This window comes from Bos indicus x Bos taurus, chromosome 26, assembly GCF_003369695.1.
Source record: "Bos indicus x Bos taurus breed Angus x Brahman F1 hybrid chromosome 26, Bos_hybrid_MaternalHap_v2.0, whole genome shotgun sequence".
Taxonomy (NCBI): Eukaryota; Metazoa; Chordata; class Mammalia; order Artiodactyla; family Bovidae; genus Bos; species Bos indicus x Bos taurus.
The window spans coordinates 36,932,457-36,959,213 of record NC_040101.1 but is presented as its reverse complement, the minus strand read 5'-3'; the positions used below and the strand labels follow the sequence as shown (position 1 = coordinate 36,959,213).

Genomic DNA, 26,757 nt, shown 5'->3' with positions numbered 1-26,757 from the left:
TGACTCTTAAGTGGCTCAATACAAAACAAATTAGCAGATTGTAGTCATATTTCTCATTCTATATGCTTTGACTTTGTTGAATGCAGTCCATAAATCATATTGACTGACACACAAGTAAATGATGAAAGCTGCTTTTGAGACATGAATCTAGAAAGCAGCACTGTGAAGGTGCCATGGAAGGATGCATATGGTTGACCCTTTGGGAATTTCCTAGGAGCCAAATGTCTCTTTACCACAATTGTTCTTAGAAGAAAAGCTTTTGGGTAATGCGAAAAGGATCTAATATGTCAGCAGATTCTCTTTTACAAGTTCCTTTGAAATACAAGAAGTTTGTCCAGGGGTTTTCTCTCTTTGCAAGTTGTTTTTCAGCAAAATGTGAGAGCAGGGTAAAAAAGTAGTTACCTTTAAAAGCTTGGCAGGTGTTTTTACTTACTTATTGAAATTTATGTTAAAGAAAAAGAATGTTAGCAATAGTTGCGATTAACTTTTCAGATGAGAGGAGCAGAAATTTCTAGGTGCTTGATACTAAATGTGCTATATTTTCTCAGTCATGTCGTTTAATTATTTTGGCTTTGTTTGTTGTATTGTGAAAAACCAGGACATCTGTAATGAAAATGGCCGGTTTTTAAAGATAGTTGTAAAAGTACTTAGATTATTTTTGTTCTAGAAGGTGATACAGTATTAAAGCATTAAACAGTATTAAAGCAAAATAGTGTTTGGAAAGAAGTGTTTTGGTTATACAAAAGTGTACCAAGGGCTACAGGCATCAAAAATGTTTGGGGGATGTGCAAGTTTCTGGAATATTAAAATTTTCTGTTTCAAAATAAGTAATAGATAAAATTTGCTTACATTTTATAGTCAAAAAGTACACATTAAAAAAATTGATCTTATAGAATATAACTGTTTAAAGGATTTGAACCTTTGATATCAATTTTGAACTATAAAAAGGAATTTTTCATTTCAATATTTTATAAACATTTTAAACTTCTATCTTTGAGAACAATAAGCCTGTATTTAATATGCATAATCAAAGGAAATTGCATGTGTTACTTAAAGAGAAACACGTGTGTGTGTGTGTGTGTGTGTGTGTATGCACGCGCATGCACACTTGTGTGTTTTCATTACCCGTATCCACCACGTTTATGAAATAGCCTGTGCCTTGTACTAGTACCATTATTTTGGCTCCAGTACTATTGCTGCATAGTCATATGTAGCATCTGAACCCATGTTAAAATCGTACGCAATGTGTTTGTTTATGAAATGAATGTAGTAGTAACTGTTTTTGGCAGTTTATTAATCTGTTTTTGCAGTTAGTGCATTATATAAAGTGGCAACATAAGTAGGACGCGGAGCTGATTTGATGGAGAAGTACATTAAAACTAAAACATGCTAGTTGTTCCATTAGATCAAAATGACATTTCCATTAAGTTTTTTCAAGCCTATTACATTGTAATTAAATTACATGCATTGATTTCTTCTTTTTCTGTCTCTCCCCTCCTGCTTCTCATTCATATTGATATTATTCTGCTTGGGAAATGGAGCTGCATGTCTCCTAGACTAATTCTTCTTGGTTTGGGGATCTTGAAGCATGCTGGGTTTTGCATTGTTTGTTACATTCCTTTTTGGCAGTTCATCAGTATTTGTCAAATATATTGTTTGCAGTTTCTGATTTAGATATTGGCATTCCATTTCAAATGCACAGTTTTTTTTTACTGTGCATAGTGTCTAAATGCTAAAGATTCATAAGGACTCATAAAAGTTGCTTGTTTCTAGTCTGACTTTAAATGTGTAATCGAATGAACAATTGTTCAAGTAAACATCTTTAAAATATATTTGTGTTCCTTGTTTTCTAACAGATCAGTCCTATGTAAACATTTTTGCATCAGTATATTATAGCATTTATGTTTGGAAGATTTTGGTGATTTTGTAGCTTTATTGGCCTCTGTGATAAGTAGGAAAAGCATAATGATCACATATCACTGGGTGAATATTTGTTAATGCTAATAAGGCAAAACATGGCACATCTTCCAAAAGTTCTTATTTCTAACCTTAGTCATAGATCTTTGAATCATATGGGTGTCAGTCCTTCACCAAATCACATAATTGTGGGTTGGAGATAGCCATACTAGCCGTGATATTACACTGGAAAGCTTTACCTGAAAGTTTTTGTAATATTTTCTTTTCAACTGTAGTTAAAATAAAAAGTCTGCTTGAAAGAATAATTTATACTAAAGGCAATATTGTGATTCAGCTATATAATCTAGAAGCTAGACATTTTAAATTGTTTTTATAATTTTAAAGAAAATACAGCCTGAATCAAGGCTGTCAAAATTCATGTGGAGAATTAGGAGCTTATTATAGTAGAAAATATAATGATATTGTACCAAAAGACAACCACAAGTATTTGTAGCTCACTTAACTTTATATTTCTAAATTATCAGATGATTTTAAAACTTAATTTTTAAAACTAAATAAAAAGATTTGTAGATGATTGTGAAATCATATTGGTATGCAAGCTTCTTTTTCTCCCTCCTAATTGAAGCTGTACTCCAAACTAAGCTTCCTATTAGCAGTAAAAACTTAATGACTCAAAGTATATTTTATAAAGACATTTTACTTACTACATACATATGAAAGTATATGTTATAAAGTATATTAGGTATAGTTAAATTATAATAAATTGCACTATTAACTTAATTCTTGGCTTGGTTAATTACATAAAGGAAAGTTTAAAAAGCATTATATGAATAAATGTTCCATCAACATGACGGTTGTTTTATGTCACAAATGGCATATTTTAATGTGCATTTTTTAAAATACTTGAGATATTTAAAGAGATATGAAATAATCAATAGAGTTTAAACACAAACTTTAATTTGTCTACATACAATTATAGCTTTAATGATGTTTATATCATGAGAATGACAAGTCAACAGAATGTTACTTTCAGTTCTTATGCTAAAAGACAGCCACTCAGAATACAGAAAGAAAAAGGCCATCACTAAAAAAAATGCCATGAAAAATTTTTGTGATACTTTATGATATGATACGTTTCTATGTTTGTTTATTTTTTGGTTTGGATGTTTGTTTTCAACAGGGGAAAGTTGCCCAGACTGCTTGCATGTCAGCCTGCCAGCATCTGTCAACATCCTTAATGCAGATGCTGCTGGACAGTGAGTTAAAACAGATAAGCATGGGAGCCGTTCAGCAGTTTAACCTAGATGTCATACAGTGTGAATGTAAGTACCTTGTTGGTTAAAATGATGCATTTCTAGGAATCTATATGTAAATTATATGGGAAAATGGTATAGAGTAGCATAGTTCATTAAAGAGAGAGGAGGCCTGATCCAGCTAAACTTTCGGCAGCCTTAGAAGCAACTTCTTTCCAAGAAGAGGAAAACATTTCAGTTTCACATTTAGGGCTCTAGAGTGGCACTAAAGTGACAGTCTGAATGGATAATTAAAAAGGTGATTTATTTATAATTCTTTTTTTTTTCTTTATTCCTTCTGGTCATTCTTGTCTTCTTGCCAGAACTCTCCTGATGTTTGTAGTACATGAATGAAATTATTGTTTGTCATTCTTATTTTCCACACATAAACTTTCAGATACTTGCTAAAGAATGCTCTTAGGAACCTGTATTCCAACTGCAGTTTCTTTATAGTCTGACATTTTGATTCTCTCTCCCAAAGAATTTCTCAAGTCTTTACCTTTGCCCTTATTTTTCGCTTTATTTTCTTTAGGTGACCGGGTTAGCAGATTCCATAATCTAATGTTGACATTAGCCAGTCACCTTCAAAACTGATTGTGCTGTTTAGTTATTAGCCTTGCTATAAATGCTTCTAGCTGTAGGTTTTATTACCCCTATACAAGACATGAGTTTATGGAATAATTTTTAAGCACTTCTTTCAAATGTATGGTATATTGATTAAATGATGAAAATCCCTGGTTGACAGTTTAGGCAGGCACCACTGTTGATAAATTGAAAAACAGTGGGGCACAAGAAGGATTATAAAATACTTGCTTGGGGCAGATTTTGCAATAATATATTCTGTGTAAAAGACATTAGAAAATTAAATGTCAGTGGCTTGCAGATGAAGCAGGAGTGGCAGTTTTTTCAGTGAGTAATAAATATTTGCTTCTATACAAGGCATTCTGCTAGGAAAAACATAATTAACATTAAAAAGAATAAGTGTATAGGCTCAATTATTCATTACAGTTATCAATCATTTATTACACGAAAAAATAGAGTTTTTAAAGACTCACCGATTTCCTTCAAAAAAAGAGAAATACTAATCTACAAAGCAAAAGAAAGATAGTTTTCCCTCATAGAAGAACCCATTTTCTTTTCCTAGAAAGCATTTCTAATTTTCTCAAATTAGAAAGCCTTTATTATATTTCTTTCTCAAAATAAAACTGTCATTTACAAGATGATATTTATTGTATTTACTAAAATATTTACCAAAAAGCACTTTTTAAAATGTTTCTAGGGACTTCCTTGGTGGTCCAATGGCCAAGATTCTGTACTCCCAATACAGGGGTCACAGGTTTGATCCCTAATCAGGGAACTAGATCCCACATACCACAACTAAAGATCGTACATACAGCAACTAAGAGCTGGCACAGCCAAATATATAGATCTTTAAAAAAAAAAAAAAATTGTTTCAGGAACTTCCCTGGTGGTCCAGTGGTTAAGAATCTGCCTGCCAATGCAGGGGCCATGGATTTGAAACCTGATCTAGGAAGATCCTAATGCTGTGGAGCAACTATGCCTGTGTGCCAAAGCTACACGCTCTAGAGCCAGTACTCTGCAACAAAAGAAGCATCTCAATGAGAAGCTGCTGCTGCTGCTGCTAAGTCACTTCAGTCGTGTCCGACTCTGTGCAACCCCATAGACGGCAGCCCACCAGGCTCCCCCATCCCTGGGATTCTCCAGGCAAGAACACTGGAGTGGGTTGCCATTTCCTTCTCCAATGTCTGAAAGTGAAAAGTGAATGTGAAGTCGCTCAGTCGTGTCTGACTCTGTGCGACCCCATGGACTGCAGCCCACCAGGCTCCTCCATCCATGGGATTTTCCAGGCAAGAGTACCGGAGTAGGGTGCCATCGCCTTCTCCGCAGTGAGTAGCTGGAGCACCACAACTAGAGAGTAGCCCCTGCTCACTGCAACTAGAGAAAGCCCAAGTACAGAAAGACCCAGCCAGAAATAAATGCATAAATAAATAAAATTTTAAAAGTTTCTAACGCAAAGCAATTGTTAATTCATTCTACAAATAGTTTGAAACTGATTTCTTAAAAGTCTTTAAAAGCTATCTTACAGGGGAATTCCCAGGTGGTTTGGTGGTTGGGACTCTGCGTTTTTCACTATGGAGGGCTCTGGTTCAATCCCTGGTAGGGACCTAAGGTCCCACAAGCCATGCTGCATGCCAAAAGAATTTTTAAAAAGCTGTCTTATGAGATCATTTCAGTATAATACTCATGTAAACTTTTATATAAGTATTGCTTGAGGCATTTCAGAATATTGATAATTGGGTCATTGAACCCTTTATTAGCATTTGCTTGTGTCTTCTCAATTAGATATTTGTTCAGAAATGGAAATTACTGTTTGGTTAGGCAGCTTCAGGTACCTAGATTTTTTCTCTGTTCTCTTACCTCTCCTTGAAGAGCAAGCCTAACTCTACTTAGAAAAAGCACATAAACACACAGCTTTGCCTCTTTTTCCCATCACAGGACACTTTCTCCCATTTGTTACTTATTTGGGTGGAGTTACTGAAGGCTTCTTTTAAAACACTGATGTTTTCTTAAAAGACTAATCTCTTAGAAGAAATTATACAAAACTGTAAGGTATAACTCAGTTAAAGATGTCCAGGATCAGGTGCAAGAGGGATAAACCCTAGCCTGATGAGGGCCAAGGTTCTGGTACTGTAGATACAGAAAGGGAGAAACCAGGACTTAAAGACAAATCACAGAGGATAACTCAGCTTCCTATAAGATTATGCCTATGGTTGGCTCTGCTCCTGCCTTCAGTCTTTCCCAGCATCAGGGTCTTCTCAGATGAGTCAGCTCTTCGCATCAGGTGGCCAAAGTATTGGAGTTTCAGCTTCAACATCAGTCCTTCCAATGAACAACCAGGACTGATCTCCTTTAGGAGGGACTGCTTGGATCTCCTTGCAGTCCAAGGGACTCTCAAGAGTCTTCTCCAATACCACAGTTCAAAAGCATCAATCCTTTGGCACTCAGCTTTCTTTATAGTCTAACTCTCACATCCATACATAACTACTGGAAAAACCATAGCCTTGACTAGATGGACCTTTGTTGGCAAAGAAATGTCTCTGCTTTTGAATATGCTGTCTAGTTTGGTCATAACTTTCCTTCCAAGGAGTAAGCATCTTTTAATTTCATGGCTGCAATCACCATCTGCAGTGATTTTGGAGCCCCAAAAGATAAAGTCTGCCACTGTTTCCACTATTTCCCTATTTGCCATGAAGTGATGGACCAGATGCCATGATCTTAGTTTTCTGAATGTTGAGCTTTAAGCCAACTTTTTCACTCTCTTCTTTCACTTTCACTGAGAGGCTCTTTAGTTCTCCTTCACTTTTCTGCCATAAGGGTGGTGTCATCTGCATATCTGAGGTTATCGATATTTCTCCCAGCAATCTTGATTCCAGCTTGTACTTCTTCCAGCCCAGTGTTTCTCATGATGTACTCTGCTGCTGCTGCTGCTGCTAAGTTGCTTCAGTCGTGTCCAACTCTGTGTGACCCCATAGACAGCAGCCTACTAGGCTCCCCTGTCCTTGGGATTCTCCAGGCAAGAACACTGGAGTGGGTTGCCATTTCCTTCTCCAATGCCTGAAAGTGAAAGTGAAGTCGCTCAGTCGTGTCCGACTCTAGCAACCCCATGGACTGCAGCCCACCAGGCTCCTCTGTCCATGGGATTTTCCAGGCAAAAGTACTGGAGTGGGGTGCCATTGCATTTAAGTTAAATAAGCAGGGTGACAATATACAGCCTTGACATACTCCTTTTCCTATTTGGAACTAGTCTGTTGTTCCATGTCCAGTTCTAACTGTTGCTTCCTGACCTGCATACAGGTTTCTCAAGAGGCAGGTTAGGTGGTCTGATATTCCCATCTTCTTCAGAATTTTCCTGTTTATTGTGATCCACACAGTCAAAAGCTTTGGCATAGTCAATAAAGCAGAAATAGATGTTTTTCTCGAACTCTCTTGCTTTTTTGTGATCCAGCGGACGTTGGCAATTTGATCTCTGGTTCCTCTGCCTTTTCTAACACCAACTTGAACATCTGGAAGTTCATGGTTCACATATTGTTGAAACCTGGCTTGGAGAATTTAAAGCATCACTTTACTAGCATGTGAGATGAGTGCAATTGTGTGATAGTTTGAGCATTCTTTAGTGTTGCCTTTCTTTGGGATTGGAATGAAAACTGATCTTTTCAAGTCCTGTGGCCATTCCTGAGTTTTCCAAATGTGCTGGCATATTGAGTGCAGCACTTTCACAGCATCATCTTTTAGAATTTGAAACAGCTCAACTGGAATTCCACCAGTGTAGGGCTACCCAAGACAGAAGGGTCATAGTGGAGAGTTCTGACAAAATGTAATCCCCTGGAGAAGGGAATGGCAAACCACTTCAGTAGTCTTACCTTGAGAACCCCATGAACAGTATGAAAAGGCAAAAAGATAGGACACTGAAAGATGAACTACTCAGGTCAATAGGTGCCCAATATGCTACCGGAGATAATGGACAAATAACTCCAGAAAGAATGAAGAGATGTAGCCAAAGCAAAAACAATACCCAGTTGTGGATGTGACTGGTGATAGAAGCAAGGTCCAATGCTGTAAAGAGCAGTATTGCATAGGAACCTGGAATGTTAGGTCCATGAATCAAGTCAAATTGGAAGTGGTCAAACAGAAGATGGCAAGAGTGAATGTCGACATTTTCAGTCAGCAAACTAAAATGGACTGGAATGGGTGAATTTAATTCAGATGACCATTATATTGACTACTGTGGGCAAAAATCCCTTGGAAGAAATGGAGTAGCCATCATAGTCAACAAAAGAGTCCAAAATGCAGTACTTGGATGCAGTATCAAAAACGACAGAATGACCTCTGTTCATTTCCAAGGCAAACCATTCAATATCACAGTAATCCAAGTCTGTGCCCCAACTAGTAATGCTGAAGAAGCTGAAGTTGAACAGTTTTATGAAGACCTACAAGACCTTTTAGAACTAATACCCAGAAGAGATCTCCTTTTCATTTTAGGGGACTGGAATGCAAAAGTAGGAAGTCAAGAAACACCTGGAGTAACAGGCAAATTTGGCCTTGGAATACGGAATGAAGCAGGGCAAAGCTGATAGAGTTTTGCCAAGAAAATGCACTGGTCACAGCAAACATCCTCTTCCAACAACACAAGCGACGACTCTACACATGGACATCACCAGATGGTCAACACCAAAATCAAACTGATTATATTCTTTGCAGCCAAAGATGGAGAAGCTCTATACAGTCAGTGAAAACAAGACCAGGAGCTGACTGTGGCTGGGATCATGAACTCCTTATTGCCAAATTCAGACTTAAATTGAAGAAAGTGGGAAAAACCACTAGATCATTCGGGTATGACCTAAATCAAATGCCTTATGATTATACAGTGGAAGTGAGAAATAGATTTAAGAGATTAGATCTGATGGAGAGTGCCTGATGAACTATGGACAGAGGTTCATGACATTGTACAGGAGACAGGGATCAAGACCATCTCCAAGAAAAAGAAATGCAAAAAAGCAAAATGGTTGTCTGAGGAGGCCTTACAAATAACTGTGAAAAGAAGAGAAGTGAAAAGCAAAGGAGAAAGGGAAAGATATACCCACTTGAATGCAAAGTTCCAGAGAATAGCAAGGAGAGATAAGAAAGCCTTCCTCAGTGATCAGTGCAAAGAAATAGAGGAAAACAATAGAATGGGAAAGACTAGAGATCTCTTCAAGAAAATTAGAGATACCAAGGGAACATTTCATGCAAAGATGGGCTCAATAAAGGACAGAAATGGTATGGACCTAACAGAAGCAGAAGATCTTAAGAAGAGGTGGCAAGAATACACAGAAGAACTGTACAAAAAAGATCTTCATGACCAAGATAATCACGATGGTGCAATCACTCACCTAGAGCCAGACATCCTGGAATGTGAAGTCAAGTGGGTCTTAGGAAGCATCACTATGAACAAAGCTAGTGGAGGTCATGAAATTCCAGCTGAGCTATCTCAAATCCTAAAAGATGATGCTGTGAAAGTGCTGCACTCAGTATGCTAGCAATTCTTGGCACAGGACATAGCAATTTCTTTTTTAATATATCTTTCAAGTGGTATTGATGCACAGTAAGGTTTGAGAACCACATTGCATGGATCTATCTGTTCATATTGACTTAGATCCATTATTCAGAATCTTGTGGGTGTCTTTAGATTTCTTTAGCCAGTTGCTAATTCCCTACTTGAATTTAACTCATAGTTTTGAATCTAAGTCGTAAGTCAAAGTGATGAGTGACTTTGCTGGATGCCTTGCTGGCATATAGGAATAATAATGGCCATTGAGTTTTCCTTGTCCTTGAGTTTTAATTAGTTTTTCAAAGAAGAAAATGTTACTGCTCTGATTCTTCATAAGTCCATATTAATTCAAAATAATTTCTTTCCCTTCAAAAGGTTCAGAAACTATTACTTAAAAGTCTGTGATTGGTTTGTGGGATTAACACAAAATCCTACTAGTCTGTTTTATGCTAGTAAGAAATCCAGAGTCCAAGAAAGTCAGATAGCAGAGATCAGGACCTAGGTATCATAAACCACCAAAGATTCTGGGCATCTCAAGAAATTGAGTCAAAAGATTTTAAATGATAAGAGGTGAACATCAAATCTAAGCATCAGGAATGGCCTTTATTTTGAATTAAATGTTCCTTTTATTTAGTTTGATTATTTTTCCATCCTTATTACTTTGTAAAAACATTATGCATATATTTCCTAGGCCTTAAAATGCCACTCTGCAGGTAGAAACAAATAGCACAACCAGCTGAAGTTGGGGAGGTAGAAAGTTAGAAGTAATTCAGTTTCTCATGTCATTCAGCCATTATGCTTTTAGTTGTTGTTTCATTTTTCTAATGGTGAAAGAGTTAGAACTGATTCATCCATGTGCTCACTTATTTTTTCAAATATGTTTGTGCCCTTTTCCCTGGTATTTCTTGTGACACACAGACTTCTCAGGCTTTAAACTGGCTTGAACTCAAATTTCAGTCTGTAACTGAATTTTTTCCTTGTAGAGTCAACTAGTTTGTAGGAAAGATTCATTTTGATTCAGATGTTTAATGGGAACCTATTACCTGTTGTTACTGGGAAATAAAAAAGATGAATCAGGTTTCAAAGATCTCACAACTGGATGGGGAGAAAACAGACATGTAAATAGCTATAGTAGAACATAAATTCTTTATAGAAGTAAATATTACTTGAAGAGAGGGAGCAATTAATTATACATGCCATGGGATTGAAAAGATTGACTATCGTGGAAGTGAAATTTGAGAGTCTTAAAGGATGAGTATGATTTTGTCAGAAGCAAGGAAGGGCATTCTGAACAGAGGGAATGGCAAAGGTGAAAAGCACTGTCCTGGGATTTCCCTGGTGGTACAGTGGATAAGAATCCAGCTGGTAATGCAGGGGACATGGGTTTGATCCCTGGTCCAGGAAGATTCCACATTCCATGGAGCAACTAAAGCCTGTGTACTCTAGAGCCCATGAGTTGCAACTTCTGGGTCCAGGTGCTATAACCACGGAAGCCCGTGTGCGTAGAGCCTGTGCTTTACAACAAGAAAAGCCACTGCAGTGAGGAGCCTGTGCACAGCAACGAAGAGTAGCCCTTACTCACAGCAACTAGAGAAAGCTCGTGTGCAGCAACAAAAACCCAACACAGCCATAAATAAATAAGTAAAAGTTAAAACAGTTTTCTAAAAAGCACTGTGATGAGAGAATGCTTACGGAATCTTCATACAGTCTTTTGTAGCTAGACTATAAGATGCATGATTGAAAGTATTGAAAGATATGGCTGAAAAAACTTGACTTCTGAATGCTTGGATTTTAGTTAATAAGCAATAGTGATACATTGAAACTTTTTAATAAAGACCAGGACATGGTAAAATTTATAGAAAGCTAACTCTATCATGTGGAAATTAAACTGAAATGAGAGAGGTACTGCAAGTAGGAAGACGTTTTAAAAGACTATTGAACATTTTCCTATGAAGGATAGAAAGAACTTGACTTTGGGCAGGGGGAGTGAAGAGAAGAAAATGGATTCCAAACACTTTGAAGGTGGGAATACATAAAGATAGTAAATAAATAAATTTGATATGAATTAGGTGGTTAGAATCAGAGAGTCTCCTAGTGGAAGAGACCTGAGAATGCATCCCATGTTTGGGGTGGGTGGTATGAAGAGGGGAAAAAACGAAGATGAGGAAGGGTAAGAAGAAAGGGGAAAGAGAAGAGATACAATCATGTAGGATAGAAGTTAAATTCAATATAGAATTTATAATTGTCAGCACCCTGCAGAATGCTGTGCTCACAGAGTATCTGTTGCATAAGTGAACAAATTAACAAATCAAGAAGTCTTTATAGTCTACATTTACTTTTCTAGAGTCTCCTAACTTTGTTATCAAAAAATTAAGGACAAGGACTTCCCTGGAGATCCAGTGGTTAAGACTTCACACTTCCACTGCAGATGGCATGGGTTTGATCCTTGGTCATGTGGAACCAATATCTTTTATGCCTCTCAGCACAGCCAAAAATAAATAAATGAATAAATAAAATGCTGCTTCTTTGGGGTAAAAAGTTAAGGCCAGTTGATGCTGCTGTACTTCTTTTCAAGACCATTCAACTTCTTGGTATATACATAACTGATCATTTATGAAATTCTTCACATATTTGATGACTACGTTTAAATGACCGTTTAACTTCATCTGTTCTGACCTGAGCAGTCATAATTTCTTGAGTATTTTCTTGTAGAATTATTTTCATTCCCCTTTCTGTCATTTATCTTCAGGTCTTTTTCTGTTATTCTTGAAAATACCATGGACAGGGGAGTCTGGCGGGCTATAGTCCATGGGGTCACAAAGAGTCAGACATAACTGAGGGTGCATGTACACACACACACACACACACAGGTCAGACTTGATAAAATGTCTGAGTTAGGGATGAAATCATATGAACTTATATAGAACTTTTTCCTACAGTTCAGTTAAGTTCAGTTTAGTAGCTCAGTTGTGTCCAAGTCTTTGCAACCCCATGAACTGCAGCATGCCAGGCCTCCCTGTCCATCACAGCTCCCGGAGTTTACCAAACTCATGACCATTGAGTCAGTGATGCCATCCAACCATGTCATCTTCTGTCGTCCCCTTTTCCTCCTGCCCTCAGTCTTTCCCAGCATCAGGGTCTTTTCAAATGAGTCAGCTCTTCGTGTCAGGTGGCCAAAGTATTGGAGTTTCAGCTTCAACATCAGTCCTTCCAATGAACAACCAGGACTGATCTCCTTTAGGATGGACTGGTTGGATCTCCTTGCAGTCCAAGGGACTCTCAAGAGTCTTCTCCAACACCACAGTGCAAAAGCATCTGTTCTGCACTTAGCTTTCTTTATAGTCCAACTCTCACATCCATACTTGACTTCTAGAAAAACCATAGCCTTGACTAGATGGACCTTTGTTGGCAAAGAAATGTCTCTGCTTTTCAATATGCTGTCTAGGTTGGTCATAACTTTCCTCCCAAGGAGTAAGTGTCTTTTAATTTCATGGCTGTAGTCACCATCTGCAGTGATTTTGGAGCCCCAAAAAATAAAGTCAGCCACTGTTTCCCCTGTTTCCCTGTCTGTTTGCCATGAAGTGATGGGACCAGATCCCATGATCTTCGTTTTCTGAATGTTGAGCTTTAAGCCAACTTTTTCACTCTCCTCTTTCACTTTCATCAAGAGGCCCCTTAGTTCTTTTTCACTTCCTGCCATAAGGGTGGTGGTGTCTGCATGTCTGAGGTATTGATATTTGATATTGATATTTCTCCCAGCAATCTTGATTCCAGCTTGTGCTTCCTCCAGCCCAGCATTTCTCATGATATAATCTGCATATAAGTTAAATAATCAGGGTGACAATATACAGCCTTGACATATTCCTTTTCCTATTTGGAACCAGTCTGTTGTTCCATGTCCAGTTCTAACTGTTGCTTCCTGACCTGCATATAGGTTTCTCAAGAGGCAGGTCCTAGGATTCAGAGGTAGTAAAATTTAAGACAAAGAAGAGTATGAACGTCAAAGTCATATGTTAATTACTTTCTTCACATCTACAAAGTATTTGGCATTTAGGGGATACAGTGTAAACAAAACAGAAAAGGTCCTAACCCTCTGGGTTTTAGGCCCAGTGGGAAGACATTCATTTTATGATTGCACAAATAAATATGATTACAAGTTGTTAAATTTTAGAGAAGTAGATGGCACTGTGAGAGAGTATAAGAAGCAGACCTAATTTAGTTAAAAGGTGGATGGATTGAGAGTATTAGGTAGTATTTATGCATGAATAAAGTGCGTATTTTTTGTTAACTTGACCATAACCAATATTATTAGTATAACTATATGGTTGGAGAAGTCAGGAAGGCATCCATTTGGAACTGCAAATGTAGCCCCCTTCTGAACTACACTGACCCTTTGATCCTGTTACAGAGTTTATATAAGTTCCAGAGAAATCACTTCTTAGTTGGAGAGGCATTTGCCAAGCTTGGCATGAAGCTGATGTTCTAAGTCTGTGTATGTGCTTTTGTTTTATTAAACATGTCTTATATATTGGGTTCCAATATAAGATATCTTACAAATGCAACTGTGTAGAGGAAAAAATTAAAATACCCTCTTAAGCTTCTGTAATGATATCTGAGAAATCCTTCACAACTCTAAAAAAAATAACCAAACATTTCCAAAGGATTTGAAGTACCCAGAATAAGACTATATTTTTTCATATACTTTTTGAGAATATACTTTTTCATATAACATATTCTATACAAAAATCTAGTTGAGGTCATCAGCTCCTAAGAGTTTAACATCTTAAATTCATAAGCACTAGAAAAGCTCCAAGTTAAAGAGCACTGGTATCTTTTTCAATGATGAGTTATTGAGAAGTAGGTGAATCTCTACATTTGAAGGCCTGGGTTTTTTTGCATTTGGATAAAGACTTAGCCCACCTCAAAAAACAAACAAAAAAAAACCTATAAAGACTTTTTTGTATGTATGTGGCTATGATCTCAGGGCCTCTCTTCTAGCCTTGAAAAAGGTCTGCACGCCAAAATAAAAGGATTCTGGGAAAATTATGTTGATGGTATGAGGGGATATTTCAGTATCTTTTTCTTGGTGTTGTTAAGTGAGCTGGATGCTATTATATTATTTGCTTACTTGAATTTGTTCCTGGTTTTAATGGCATTTTAGGGTATCAAATTTATCAAATTTGCTCCTTTTCCAAGAAAGGGAGAGGAATAGACACTACCTTATATGAGTGGGGTGACGAATGTACAGGGGCAGTTGGTTCCAGAGGCTTGCCCTCCACCGCCACGTGTAACGGAATATAACAGTCCAGAAATCTCACAAGTCCTCGGATTCCAGGCATGAGTTCTTCACCATTAGGAAAACCACTAGATGGTGCTCTTCATCATCCCTTCTAATAACACATCTGTTCCACATAGAATACTTTGCCTAGCCAAAGTTTGGGTTCTAACTAGCTACCTTAAATCTTCAGCATGAGAAATGGAATTATGAGAAATCTCAATAGGCAGACTGTTTGTATTTATAGTCAGTCATTTATTTAGTTACAAAATTATTCCATTTTATATGCCCTTGCCTTGTTATCCACAAGCAAAGCTTTGAGACTTTATTTAGCTTAGCCTCCTCATCTTCTTTTTCAGTCTTTTGATCTGTTTACTCTTCTGATTCCTTGGAAATTCTTTCTTCAACTTCCACCCAACCCCTGACAACTTTTCCTACTCTGTGTAGATTGTTTCCAAATAATCTACATCTTATGATAGATAACTGTCTGCCTAGGACAAGATTGTTTAAGGATTTATGTTTTCATGCCAAAGATATATACTTATAGCCTGACTTCTTAGCCATCTTTCCTTCCTCCATACAAATCCTGTACATCTGTGCATAGATCCTGAGGGCAGGAAGGGCATATTTTCCTACTTAAAGTCTTGTTATATTTACAAATAATTAGTGTTTTTTCCCCCATGTGTATGTGTGCTAAGTTGCTTCAGTCATGTTGGACTGTTTGCAATCTTATGGACTGTAGACTGCCAGGCTTCTCTGTCCATGGGATGCTCCAGGCAAGAATACTGGAATGGGTTGCCATTTCCTTCTCCAGGGGATCTTCCTGACCCAGGGGTTGAACCCAGGTCACCCGCATTGCAGGCAGATTCTTCACCATGTGAGCTAACAGGGAAGCTCTTTTTTTTCCCCTATAGATACTGTTTATTCTCTTAAAACTTCATAGATTTACAATTTGGAAGTTGTTTTTTTTCTGTCATTATTACCACAACTTCTCTAGCAGATGTTATTTTTTGCTTTCAGTTTCATCTAAATTAATGCAGTCTTATCTTCTTCCCAGTTAGACTAATACAGCAAAGTTCTACCTTCCCAATAAGATGACACCTTCTTCTCTAATCTTAGAGAATTTTTAAACTCAGAATCAATATTAAGTTCCATGTTACAGCAAAAAATAAGAGGAAATGAATATATCATGAAGTTATTTTGTTTTTAAGAAGAAATAATCAAATTGGAGGCACTAAGAGAAAAAAAAAAACCCAAAGATTTTGGCTTTCTTTAAAAAAAAAGCAACAAAAAACTTTAGAAAGCTGGGAACCTATTTTTAAATATCTTATTGAAAGATCAAAATCAACATGTGTTTTTAAAAAATACTCTTAATGGTCTGACTAAATGACAAAGACAAAGAAATCATATTAGGAAGTAGGTATCATTAAATAAAAATAATAAAAAGCTGGCCCAAGAGAGAAGAACAAAGAAAATGACAAAGCATATACAAAATGAGAATGTGAATGAGCCAAGGAGGGATCTGAAGACAAACTAAAGGGATCCCCAAACAAAATTAGTCATCAGTTCTTTAAGAAGTTCATAGCTTGAAATCTGTCTCTAGAATTACTGGGACAACATTTGAATAAATGAATTATTTGTGTTATTCATTCATTCAACACATTTACTGAATATCTCTTGTACACTAGGCACAGAGTATGTGAAGGTTAAAAAGAGCCCCAAAATCTCTCTTTCTGTGAGCTTCTTGTTTGGTGGATGAACTCACAATTTAGTTTTGGCTAAAGGAAACATTTGGAGTATTCTTAGCCACCCTTAATTATTTTGAAATAAATACACTAAATATGCACAGAATGTTCTAGATTTACACTGTCCCATAGTTATATGGTCTGGTGGGAAAATGCAGACAGGTAAACAATGAATTATAAGATAGCAAAATAGGTACTGTAGTTAGGCTGTGTTAGGAGTTGCAGTGAGATCACAGAGGAGGGACCTAACCCAACCTTCAGGGTAATGGATGTCTTCCATAGAAGATACATGGAATGGTAGGTAGGATAAATAAGAGTTCCCCACTGAAGAAGAAGAGTAAGGATGCTCCAGGCAGAAGGAGCAGAGGTGCTGTGAAAGAGGTTGTGGCGCAAAGAAGACTTCCTTCTTTGCAGGTGGTTTGGAATGGAAGAAGTTTCAGGCGCCCCTACAGAAGTGGTTAAGAGATCAGTTTAAAGAGATCGGTTATAAAGGATCTTGTCTACTTTACTGGGAAGGTGATGGGGAACCAGTGAAAGGTTTTAAACTATGAAGTGTCACAAATCATATTTACATCTGATATAAATCATACTGGTGAAAGTGGATGGAAAGATAGCGCACAAGAAGCAGAGAGACCAAATAGGGAGTGTATTTTTGTAATCCAAGCAAGAAATGATGATTGCTTGAATTAAGGTAGATACAAATTCAGACTCAAGATACTGTAGAAGATTAAAAACAACAGGATTGACTGCATCTGAGTTTTAAAGAAGTAAAGAAAAAGATATGAAGCCTTTTATCCCTAAGAATCATTTGTGGGAAAGACCTGAGAGCTATAAAGTAGTGAATTTCACTTCCATATTGGTTACATAATTAGGAGAGATGGTATATAAGATGAGGCTGAATACTTAATCAGATTATGGATCAATGAATTGAATATCAGGAAATCTGAATTAGCCGTGTGATCCTGGACAAATCAATTTAAACGTTCCTGCCCTTTAAAATTAAGAACATGGTGCCTTTAAACTGAGCCTTCAGAGGACTGTTAGAGATATTTCAAGAAAGTGTCTTTTCTAGCTGCAGGACTTTGTGATCCATCATCTGCATGCCCTGTTTACTAAGATAAGTTATTATAATGATCAAAGACGATGGTATGTGAGAAAGTGCTTTGTAAGCTATAAAGTACTATATAAATTTATGGTACTATTGTAATTTTAACACTAAGCTCTTTGGTTTAATGCCAAGCATTGGGGCTTATTAAACTATAGTTTCTCAAATAGGAATTGAAAGAGAAGAAAACTGACAGATTATTTTCCGTGTAGAAAAACTCTGGAAGATTAAGTAGATAATAATTGAAGTATAATTGGAATTGAGCTGATTTTTGTGTCTGATATATAAAGTAAGTCTCTTTGTATTATAGGAAGTCTGTGTGTGTGTGTATGTATATATGGTGATGGTAGAAGCTGAGCTAACATTTATAGTCTTGGTTAGAGACCACTGGGGATTAATAGTTAATTGTTCCTTGGAAAGAGTAGCCTGAGACTTGCCAAAAAAGCCAGCAATATGCTGGATGGTCTTAAGAAAAGAACTTTTTAGATAAAAAAAAAAAATCTTTACTTTTAAGGTATTAGAATTTTGCTTGTTATTTTTCAGTTAAGATCTCATGTTATTAAAGAGAGGTAACCCAGTTATCTGGGCCATGGTAGGGGGTGATGGAGGTGCACCAGTAGGAACTATTCTACTTCTTTTTCTTTTTTGGCTGGGCCAGGTCTTAGTTATGGCACATGGGAAATTTGAGCTTTGTTCCAGCATGCGATCTTTAGTTGCAGCATGCAGACTCTTAATTGTGGCATGTAGAATCTAGTTCCCTGACCAATGATGGAACCCAGGCCCCCTGTTTTGGGGGCTCAGAGTCTTAGCCAACTAGACCACCAGGGATGTCCCAAAGTTTTCTACTTTCCATTATATGAAAAGACAGTGATGTGAGTAAATTATACTAAACAATGAAAAGTATGGTTAGATTTGCCGAATGAATCTTAGTTTTCCAGAAATAGGGGGCCTGAGAAAGGTGAATATAGTCATCTATCTAATGGGCATAGCTACTTAGTACCTACCTAGCAGAGAACCAGGAAGTGGGGAGGAAAATGGTGTAACTCTGAGTAACTAAAAGGTACATATACTCAAAGGCATATATAAACTCATTCACATTACTTGTGGGAGACGATCCTGTTCAGGCTGTATTTTTTCTTCCTTTAGATACTATTCTAGTACAATTAGCTGAGTTACCTGCTCAAGAAGATTATAGATGACATAATAAGAGATGAGTGAGAGAGCAGGGAGTACGAATTTATGTTAAAACTGTAAGAGAGAAGGCAGAAAAATTATAAAATATAGACAAAAGAACTTAACACAGCATTCTGAGCTATTAAATGTAATAGAAAACAGTTAATACTGTAGCAGCCCTGGGAATTTATTGTGTAGAATAAAAATTGTTCTTAATGGTTATCAATGAGGAGAATTAAGAAAAGTTTAAATAGTATTTAGTATTATTTTTTAAAAAGACATGGAAAGAATTATGATGCAGTTTAAAATTTTAGGAAAAAATGCTTATGATGAAAAAAAAGTTTTTCTGTTTAAAGTAAAAATGGTCATTAACTGTACAACAAGCACAATAAAAACTTAATTTGAATTCTTCATTCTCCAAAAATGCCAAATAAATTAAGCTGTTCTAGACTTTCATATATTTATGGTTTTTAATTGTTGATTTTGAGCCTTTCTAAACTATATTTCACATAGAAAATACTTAAGAATTATTTTTGTTATTCCAAAATCTATATAAAAATTTTTGTGGTTTCTAAAATACTGGCTCAGATAAATTAACAAATGGAAAATTTGCCATACTTTCTAAGAAAAGTCAGGTATTAGTGGGGAGGGCAAGTGGTGGCAGACATTCATATTCTTATCAGAGAAGCAAGTGTGTAAAATGATAGGGTCTTTTTAATGAGCCACAAGGCTTTTGTTTTCAGAATAACTAGTATTTAGATTGTCTTCAATTAACTAAACAAAGCTGTGTTACTAGTATTAAATTTTTGTAAGTACAAAAAATTTTTGAAAGAGATTCCCTGGTGGTCCAGTGGGTAGGACTTAGCACTTTCACTGCAGTGGCTTGGGTTTAATCACTTGTCTGGGAATTATGATCTCTAACTGTGTAGCTTGGCTCTTTCAAAATATTTTTTGTCTAAAGATATTAAGAAATCTGTCTTATGAAATCTAATTTTTAAGATATCCCTAGTTTTTAAAGAACTGGGATTCCTTTATGGAAAAAAATTATTTGAAAAAAAGACATTTCTGCATCATTCTCATTTTGCTAATTTGAACATCTTACCTGTATGTTGCTTTCTTACATGGCTGCCTATTATTGCTGTTAGCTAGAAGTAGGATTTTATGGAGCATATTCTATAACAAAGCAGATGTTTTGAAATATTTTGATAACCATGCCATCGGTATAGTTTCAAAATGCTTCTATTCACCTTAGGCTAAAAAGAGTCAAAAAACATTTCTTGATTGAAGTATATTACTATCCTTGAACTTTTGTGGGATAACCATTTAAAATTTATTGTAATTAATGATTTAGAGTAATTAAATGGCAGATTAGAAATTTAAAATGATTGAAATATTTGTGGTAATAGGTGTGGAGAACATTCTCAGTGGTGAAATTGAAGATTATAAATAGTCTTTATTTGAAATGATTACTTGTAAATATTATAATATATTTTTAATGAGTAGAAATTAATTTAGTACTTAAACCCTTGTATATTTTGCAATTTTGTTTATATATATATATATATATATTTTTTTTTTAATAGTGTTTGCCAGCTCTGAGCCGGTGCCAGGATTCCAAGGGGATACCCTACAACTTGCATTTATTGACCTCAGACAAGTAAGATGTAATAATGTGCTTTTCATTTATTGCTTTCTACCTCTTGCCTTTTTCTTTTCTTTTTTTTTTTTTAATGCTACAGTAATGCTTGTTTTTGCCTTGAAACAACTTTTCTTTAGAGAAGTGCTTCTTTGATAACTAGGTGTTTGGTCCTTCTCTCTGAACCTGTATCCATTCAGTGTCTCAACCTCATCGGGCATTCTTGTTGGTGACTATTTAATTTAGTTGTTATTAGCAAAGCACATGACTAAATACTAACTTTATCCTTTGGTTTATTGATACTTTAAGTTCTTAGTGATTTTATGGTCATATATGAAAATTTGGTAGTATAACATTAGTGTTAGGACCCAAGTTAAGTATAAATTATTACAACCTAAAAAGGAATCCCTTGATTAAAATGTCAGTGTAAAGAATGCTATTTTTATGGTTTTTCTGTATGCCTCCAGAAAGAAGGATAAAACTAATTTTTAAAGGTAATTAATTATGGTGGTGGTGGTGACGTTTACATAATTCTTTTCCAGTCATATAATTCTAAATATAATGACAAATGTGATGATTTTTAAATCTCTTCTATTCTTTTTACTAGTCTTTAACATCTCTACTATATTGTCATTTTCTTTATTTTCTCCATATTACCTTGTCCCATCTCCCTCATAATTTTTCTTCTTATGCTCTTCTTCCTCTTTCCCCCTCCTTTTTCTTTCTTAATCCCAGGATTAAGATGTTTAATCAAGCAAGAGTGTGGAGGAGGGGTAAATCCAAGTAAGAGGGCTCAGGAGTGTTAGGATTGACAACAGGAGTGACTGCTGCTTTTGGCAAGAAGAACCAGATGAAGATAGAATTAAATATCAGCCTATTAATGCTCCCATCCCCTTTGGGGGGTGGAGATAGATGGGGCTCCACCATTGGTATGAGTAAACTCTTCCACAGTGACGTTAAAGAGCTCTGATTTCAATAAATGTTTGAACATAGAGCTGCTTTTTCTCATTCCAAGCAAGTGTTCAATAAGTAATTATGAACTACTAGGTACTAATTATTTGGAGAGGGGAGATGTGGTTAAAATACGCACAAAGTATCACTAGAGATAGTTCCATCCTTATGGAACTTAACAATCCTTTAGAGAATCATGGTATCCACAAACTGGCTAGGAATACTTATATGACAGTGAATCGTGTGGAAATAACTCGTATTTCAAGTCATGTTTAGAAGGAAATTGGAAAAGCCATTCCTGTTGCCCAATTATAATCTGTAAAGCACTGAACAATTAAAATATAATCACATTTATTTATGTTTACAGTCAGCACTTGTGTATTATACCAAACAAGGGACACTGTTATGAGTGACCTAGATCTGTAGATGGTTAGCTACCTAGATCTATAGATGATTAGCTTTACTAAGTTGGAGAAGATAGTAGAAAATGAAAAAAGTGGATTCTGAACTTCCATTTCAGTTTACCAGAAGATATTCTTACTATTGATGGTAGAGCTATTTTCTTCACAAGTAGTTATCTTTGTTGCTGTCCTCTTCCCTTAGTAAGATTATATAGAAAACTGAGTCCTTTGATATTTATTGTTTACTATTTTTTCAGTTCTCTATGAATTTTATGCTGTTCTAGTTTATAATCTCATGTAGGATTGTAGATGATCAGTGGATGTTGGCAATTTGATCTCTGGTTCCACTGACTTTTCTAAAACCAATTTGAACATCTGGAAGTTCATGGTTCACATATTGCTAAAGCCTGGCTTGGAGAATTTTAAGCATCACTTTACTAGCATGTGAGATGAGTGCAGTTGTGCGGTAGTTTGAGCATTCTTTGGCATTGCCTTTCTTTGGGATTGGAATGAAAACTGACCTTTTCCAGTCCTGTGGCCACTGCTGAGTTTTCCAAATTTGTTGGCATACTGAGTGCAGCACTTTCACAGCATCGTCTTTCAGGATTTGAAATAGCTCAACTGGAATTCCATCACCTCCACTAGCTTTGTTTGTAGTGATGCTTCCTAAGGCCCACTTGACTTCACATTCCAGGATGTCTGGCTCTAGGTGAGTGATCACACCATCGTGATTATCTGGGTCGTGAAGATCTTTTTTGTACAGTTCTTCTGTGTATTCTTGCCACCTCTTCTTAAATTGCCAACATCCACTGGATAATCAAAAAAGCAAGAGAGTTACAGAAAAACATCTATTTCTGCTTTATTGACTATGCCAAAGCCTTTGACTGTGTGGATCACAATAAACTGTGGAAAATTCTGAAAGAGATGGGAATACCAGACCACCTGACCTGCCTCTTGAGAAACCTGTATACAGGTCAGGAAGCAACAGTTAGAACTGGACATGGAACAACACACTGGTTCCAAATAGGAAAAGGAGTACGTCAAGGCTGTATATTGTCACCCTGCTTATTTAACTTATATGCAGATTATATCATGAGAAATGCTGGGCTGGAAGAAGCACAAGCTGAAATCAAGATTGCGGGGAGAAATATCAATAACCTCAGATATGCAGATGACAAAACCCTTATGATAGAAAGTGAAGAAGAACTAAAGGGCCTCTTGATGAAAGTGAAAGAGGATAGTGAAAAAGTTGGCTTAAAGCTCAACATTCAAAAAACTAAAATCATGGCATCCAGTCCCATCACTTCACGGCAAATCAACGGGGAAACAGTGGAAAGAGTGGCTGACTTTATTTTTCTGGACTCCAAAATCACTGCAGATGGTGACTGCAGCCATGAAATTAAAATACTCTTACTCCTTGGAAGGAAAGTTATGACCAACCTAGACAGCATATTAAAAAGCAGAGACATTATTTTGTCAACAAAGGTCTGTCTAAGTCAAGGCTATGGTTTTTCCAGTGATCATGTATGGATGTGAAAGTTGGACTATAAAGAAAGCTGAGTGCCAAAGAATTGATGCTTTTGAACTGTGGTGTTGAAGAAGACTCTTGAGAGTCCCTTGGACTGCAAGGAGATCCAAGCAGTCCATCCTAAAGGAGATCAGTCCTGGTTGTTCATTGGAAGGACTGATGTTGAAGCTGAAACTCTAATACTTTGACCACCTGATGCGAGGAGCTGACTCATTGGAAAAGACCCTGATGCTGGGAAAGTTTGAGGGAAGAAGGAGAAGGGGACGACAGAGGATAAGATGGTTGGATGGCATCACCAACTCAATGGACATGGGTTTGGGTGGATTCCGGGAGTTGGTGATGGACAGGGAGGCCTGGTGTGCTGCAGTTCATGGGGTCGCAAAGAGTTGGACACGACTGAGCAACTGAACTGAGGATTGTAGTTAGGATCACATAATTTTTAAAAAATTTTATTGGAGTATAGTTGACTTACAATGTTATATGAGTTTCAGGTGTATAGCAAGTTGTTTCAGTTATACACATTCATATATTTATTCTTTTTCAGATTATTTTCTCATATAAGTCATCACAGAATATTGAGTAGAGTTCTCTGTGCTATACTACTACGGGGCTTCCTGGGTGGCTCAGATGGTAAAGAAACCGCCTGCAAAGCTGGAGACATGTGTTTGATCCCTGGGTTGGGAAGATCCCTGGAGGAGGGTATGGCAACCCACTCCAGTATTCTTACCTGGAGAATCTCCGACAGAGGAGGCTGGCGATGAGGTTGCAAAGAGTCAGACCTGACTGAGTGACTAAGCACAGCACTTCAGCATACTACTATACTATTATATAGTAGTGTGAATATGTTAATCCCAAACTCCTGATTTACCCATCTTCTTCACGCTTGCCCTTTGGTAACCATAATTTTGTTTTCAATCTCTGTAAGTCTATTTTTGTTTTGTAAGTAAGTTCATTTGTATCATTTTTTTAAATAGATTCTACATATGAGTGATATCACGTGGTATTTGTCTTTTTCTGTCTGTGTACTTAGTATGGTAAGTCCATTCATCCCTAGGTCCATCCATGTTGCTGTAGGATCACATAATTTATAATGCTTTTGGCAAAGATTCTGTTCCTTGATTTGTCCAGATAGGTGGTTGGTTCACAGCAGATTAAAACTAATCCTAGGTACTTTCTTCCTTCAAACAATCATCATTTGACAGCAAAAAAATTCTCTTTACAAGCATATAGCCCACTAGGGAATTGTTATTAAAGCATAGTTATAAATATTAATAAATATTTCAAGTCTTTTTGGTTGATTTACTTATCAGGTATGTGCACTTAGAGGCATTAAGTCCAGATTGACATTTCCTCATCAAGGTAATTTCTTGAAGAGATTTAAGTGAATAAAAAAGTCTGTTCTAAACATTTAGAATTCTGACATTAGAATTCTAAAACATTTAGAATTATTACAAGTACATAGAACTGTTAAAAGATTAATATAGAAATAACCAGTTAATATAAAACACAATTTTAAAGTATGGTAGTTAGTATGCAGTGAAAGTGAGTAGTGGATAGAAAATTTTGATGAACTAGCTTTTTATGTATTAATTTTTCTAGTCTTAAAAGAGGCTTAAAATTATTTTCCCTGATTATTAATGCTAACATTTAATCATACTTTCTTCTTGTACTTATCTATTCTAAAACAGGATGCAGCTAATTCTTTAAGTCCTGGACCATGGTGATATAACATGAATTTTATGATTTCAGAGGCATGGATTTAATAATAACTTGATAACAATAGTTACTTATCACCTATATTTGTTTTTCAGATTAACTTACAAGTAGTTTAGTGGTAAAATTCTAAGAATGGAAATTGGCCAAAAATAAAATTTGTTTTGAAAGCTTTAATCTCATATGAGGTGATATAATTTTTTTATCAGTGTCACTGATTATTTAAATAAGGATGCCTTAAAGTTTCAATAGTGTTATGTTCCTGCCTTCATAAAGATATTTCATAGCAGCATATTATTTTAACACTTTTATGTAAAGTAGTATATCACCAAACATAAAGAGGGTGCTAACACTTTTATTTACATTTCAGTTGAATTTCTGCACTTTTCCTTCTTTTTTTCCTGGTCTGTGATCCATTTCTGTCTTAATAGGGCAGCTGACAGTTCTTTTCAAGTGTACTTAGAAAGGCAAAAGAGCCCTTTTCATAGTACTTATAAGAGGTCATGCTTCTGTTTTTCAGTTTGAATTTGATACTGCTTCATGAATTGCTGGGTATGAAAGATTAGGAAGTAGGTCCAGTGGTCAAATTTTACCTGCCCACCCGGACTTTGCCCTGAGGTCAAACTCCTGGTACTTGCTGTTCTGAATAGAGGAGTTGATGACAAGTATGAGCTGATACAAGAGGAAAGTTAGAACCATATCAAAGCTGAAGGCAAGAGAATTGGGACTCAATGAGAGACTGTAGCTAAAAGATGGATCATCAGAATTGCCCTCTTCTAAAGAAAAGGAAATAGCTGACCTGTGAGTGAAAAGACTTTATCATCCTGCCAATCACATGCTTGCTAATGGAAGCCAGTTATCTCAACAACATTTTAAGACCTACTGACCCAGTAGACAGTGTGGAGGATTAGCAGTACTGGTACTGTCTTATGGGAGTATCCTTCCTCACTCAATTTTAAATGTGCTATTTGAACATGATTTGTCTGTGTATACTTTTTTAGTAAGTAAAGCCTACCATCCTTCTACCCCCAGTTCTGAAATGAAGTCACTAAATGATGACGGACTTTGATAAACTTGTTTGTATCTATTTTCTTTTACGAAGACCATCTCTTTTGTTAAATATAATCTTTCAAATGGATTTCAAAAGAATTTCAAAATATGTAAAATGAAAACCTTAAAAAATTTAAATATTTTATTATAAGATTCTTTATATAATATATAGTATTCAGTAATACATTTTAAAATAACTCATTCTTAATACATAGCAAAACTTCACTAAATGTCACTGAAAAAAGAGGTGTCCCATATAACTGAATTTCCCAGGAAACTAAAGATTAGTGTTTAATCACTAAAACTTTTAAAATGTAGCCAAGTTAGTGAGAAACTTTAAAAATATCTCTCTCACCTTCATAGCTTCTTATTGAGCATAATTCTCACAGTAGACTGAGCATTCATGGCTCACTAATAATCCTAATACCAAATCCTCTTTACTTGGTCCTATTTCACTTTGTGATAAATTAGACTGGCAAGATATTATTGCTGCATCTGACAATATCTTGATAATCCTTCAGATAATAGGGAGAGCTTGAGGTAGGTTAGATGATAATGCAGTTAGATAGGTTTGAAGCTAATAAAACAGTCTCTTCCCCAGAGAATATTGGCTAATGCATCATTATCACCCTCAAGCAGTATGTCCTGAAGTGTCTTTCCAGGAACATTGATTTCTCAGGATGAGAAGAGATTTCTTTAAAAAAGATTCTAAGTCAGCTAAGTTTAGGAAACACTTTATACTCTGATCCCCTCTTAGAGACTTACCACGTGCATTAGAATTGTAAGGACTGAGAAATGGTTTGGTAACCCAACATTACCTAAACTCACAGAATATATCCCTTGCTAATTTGGAGTTGTATTA

The 26,757-nt window shown here is 36.2% G+C and overlaps 1 protein-coding gene across 5 annotated transcripts in view; it reads left to right on the top strand.

Annotated features, from left to right (window-relative positions):
• EXOC6 (exocyst complex component 6) overlaps positions 1–26,757 on the top strand; it is a 189,916-nt gene that overhangs the window by 131,626 nt on the left and 31,533 nt on the right. For all 5 annotated transcript variants that reach the window (XM_027529582.1, XM_027529584.1, XM_027529583.1 and 2 more), the window contains 2 exons: positions 3,098–3,239; positions 20,200–20,273. In XM_027529582.1, coding sequence (XP_027385383.1) covers positions 3,098–3,239; positions 20,200–20,273 — 216 coding nt within the window. The remainder of the gene's footprint in view (positions 1–3,097; positions 3,240–20,199; positions 20,274–26,757) is intronic.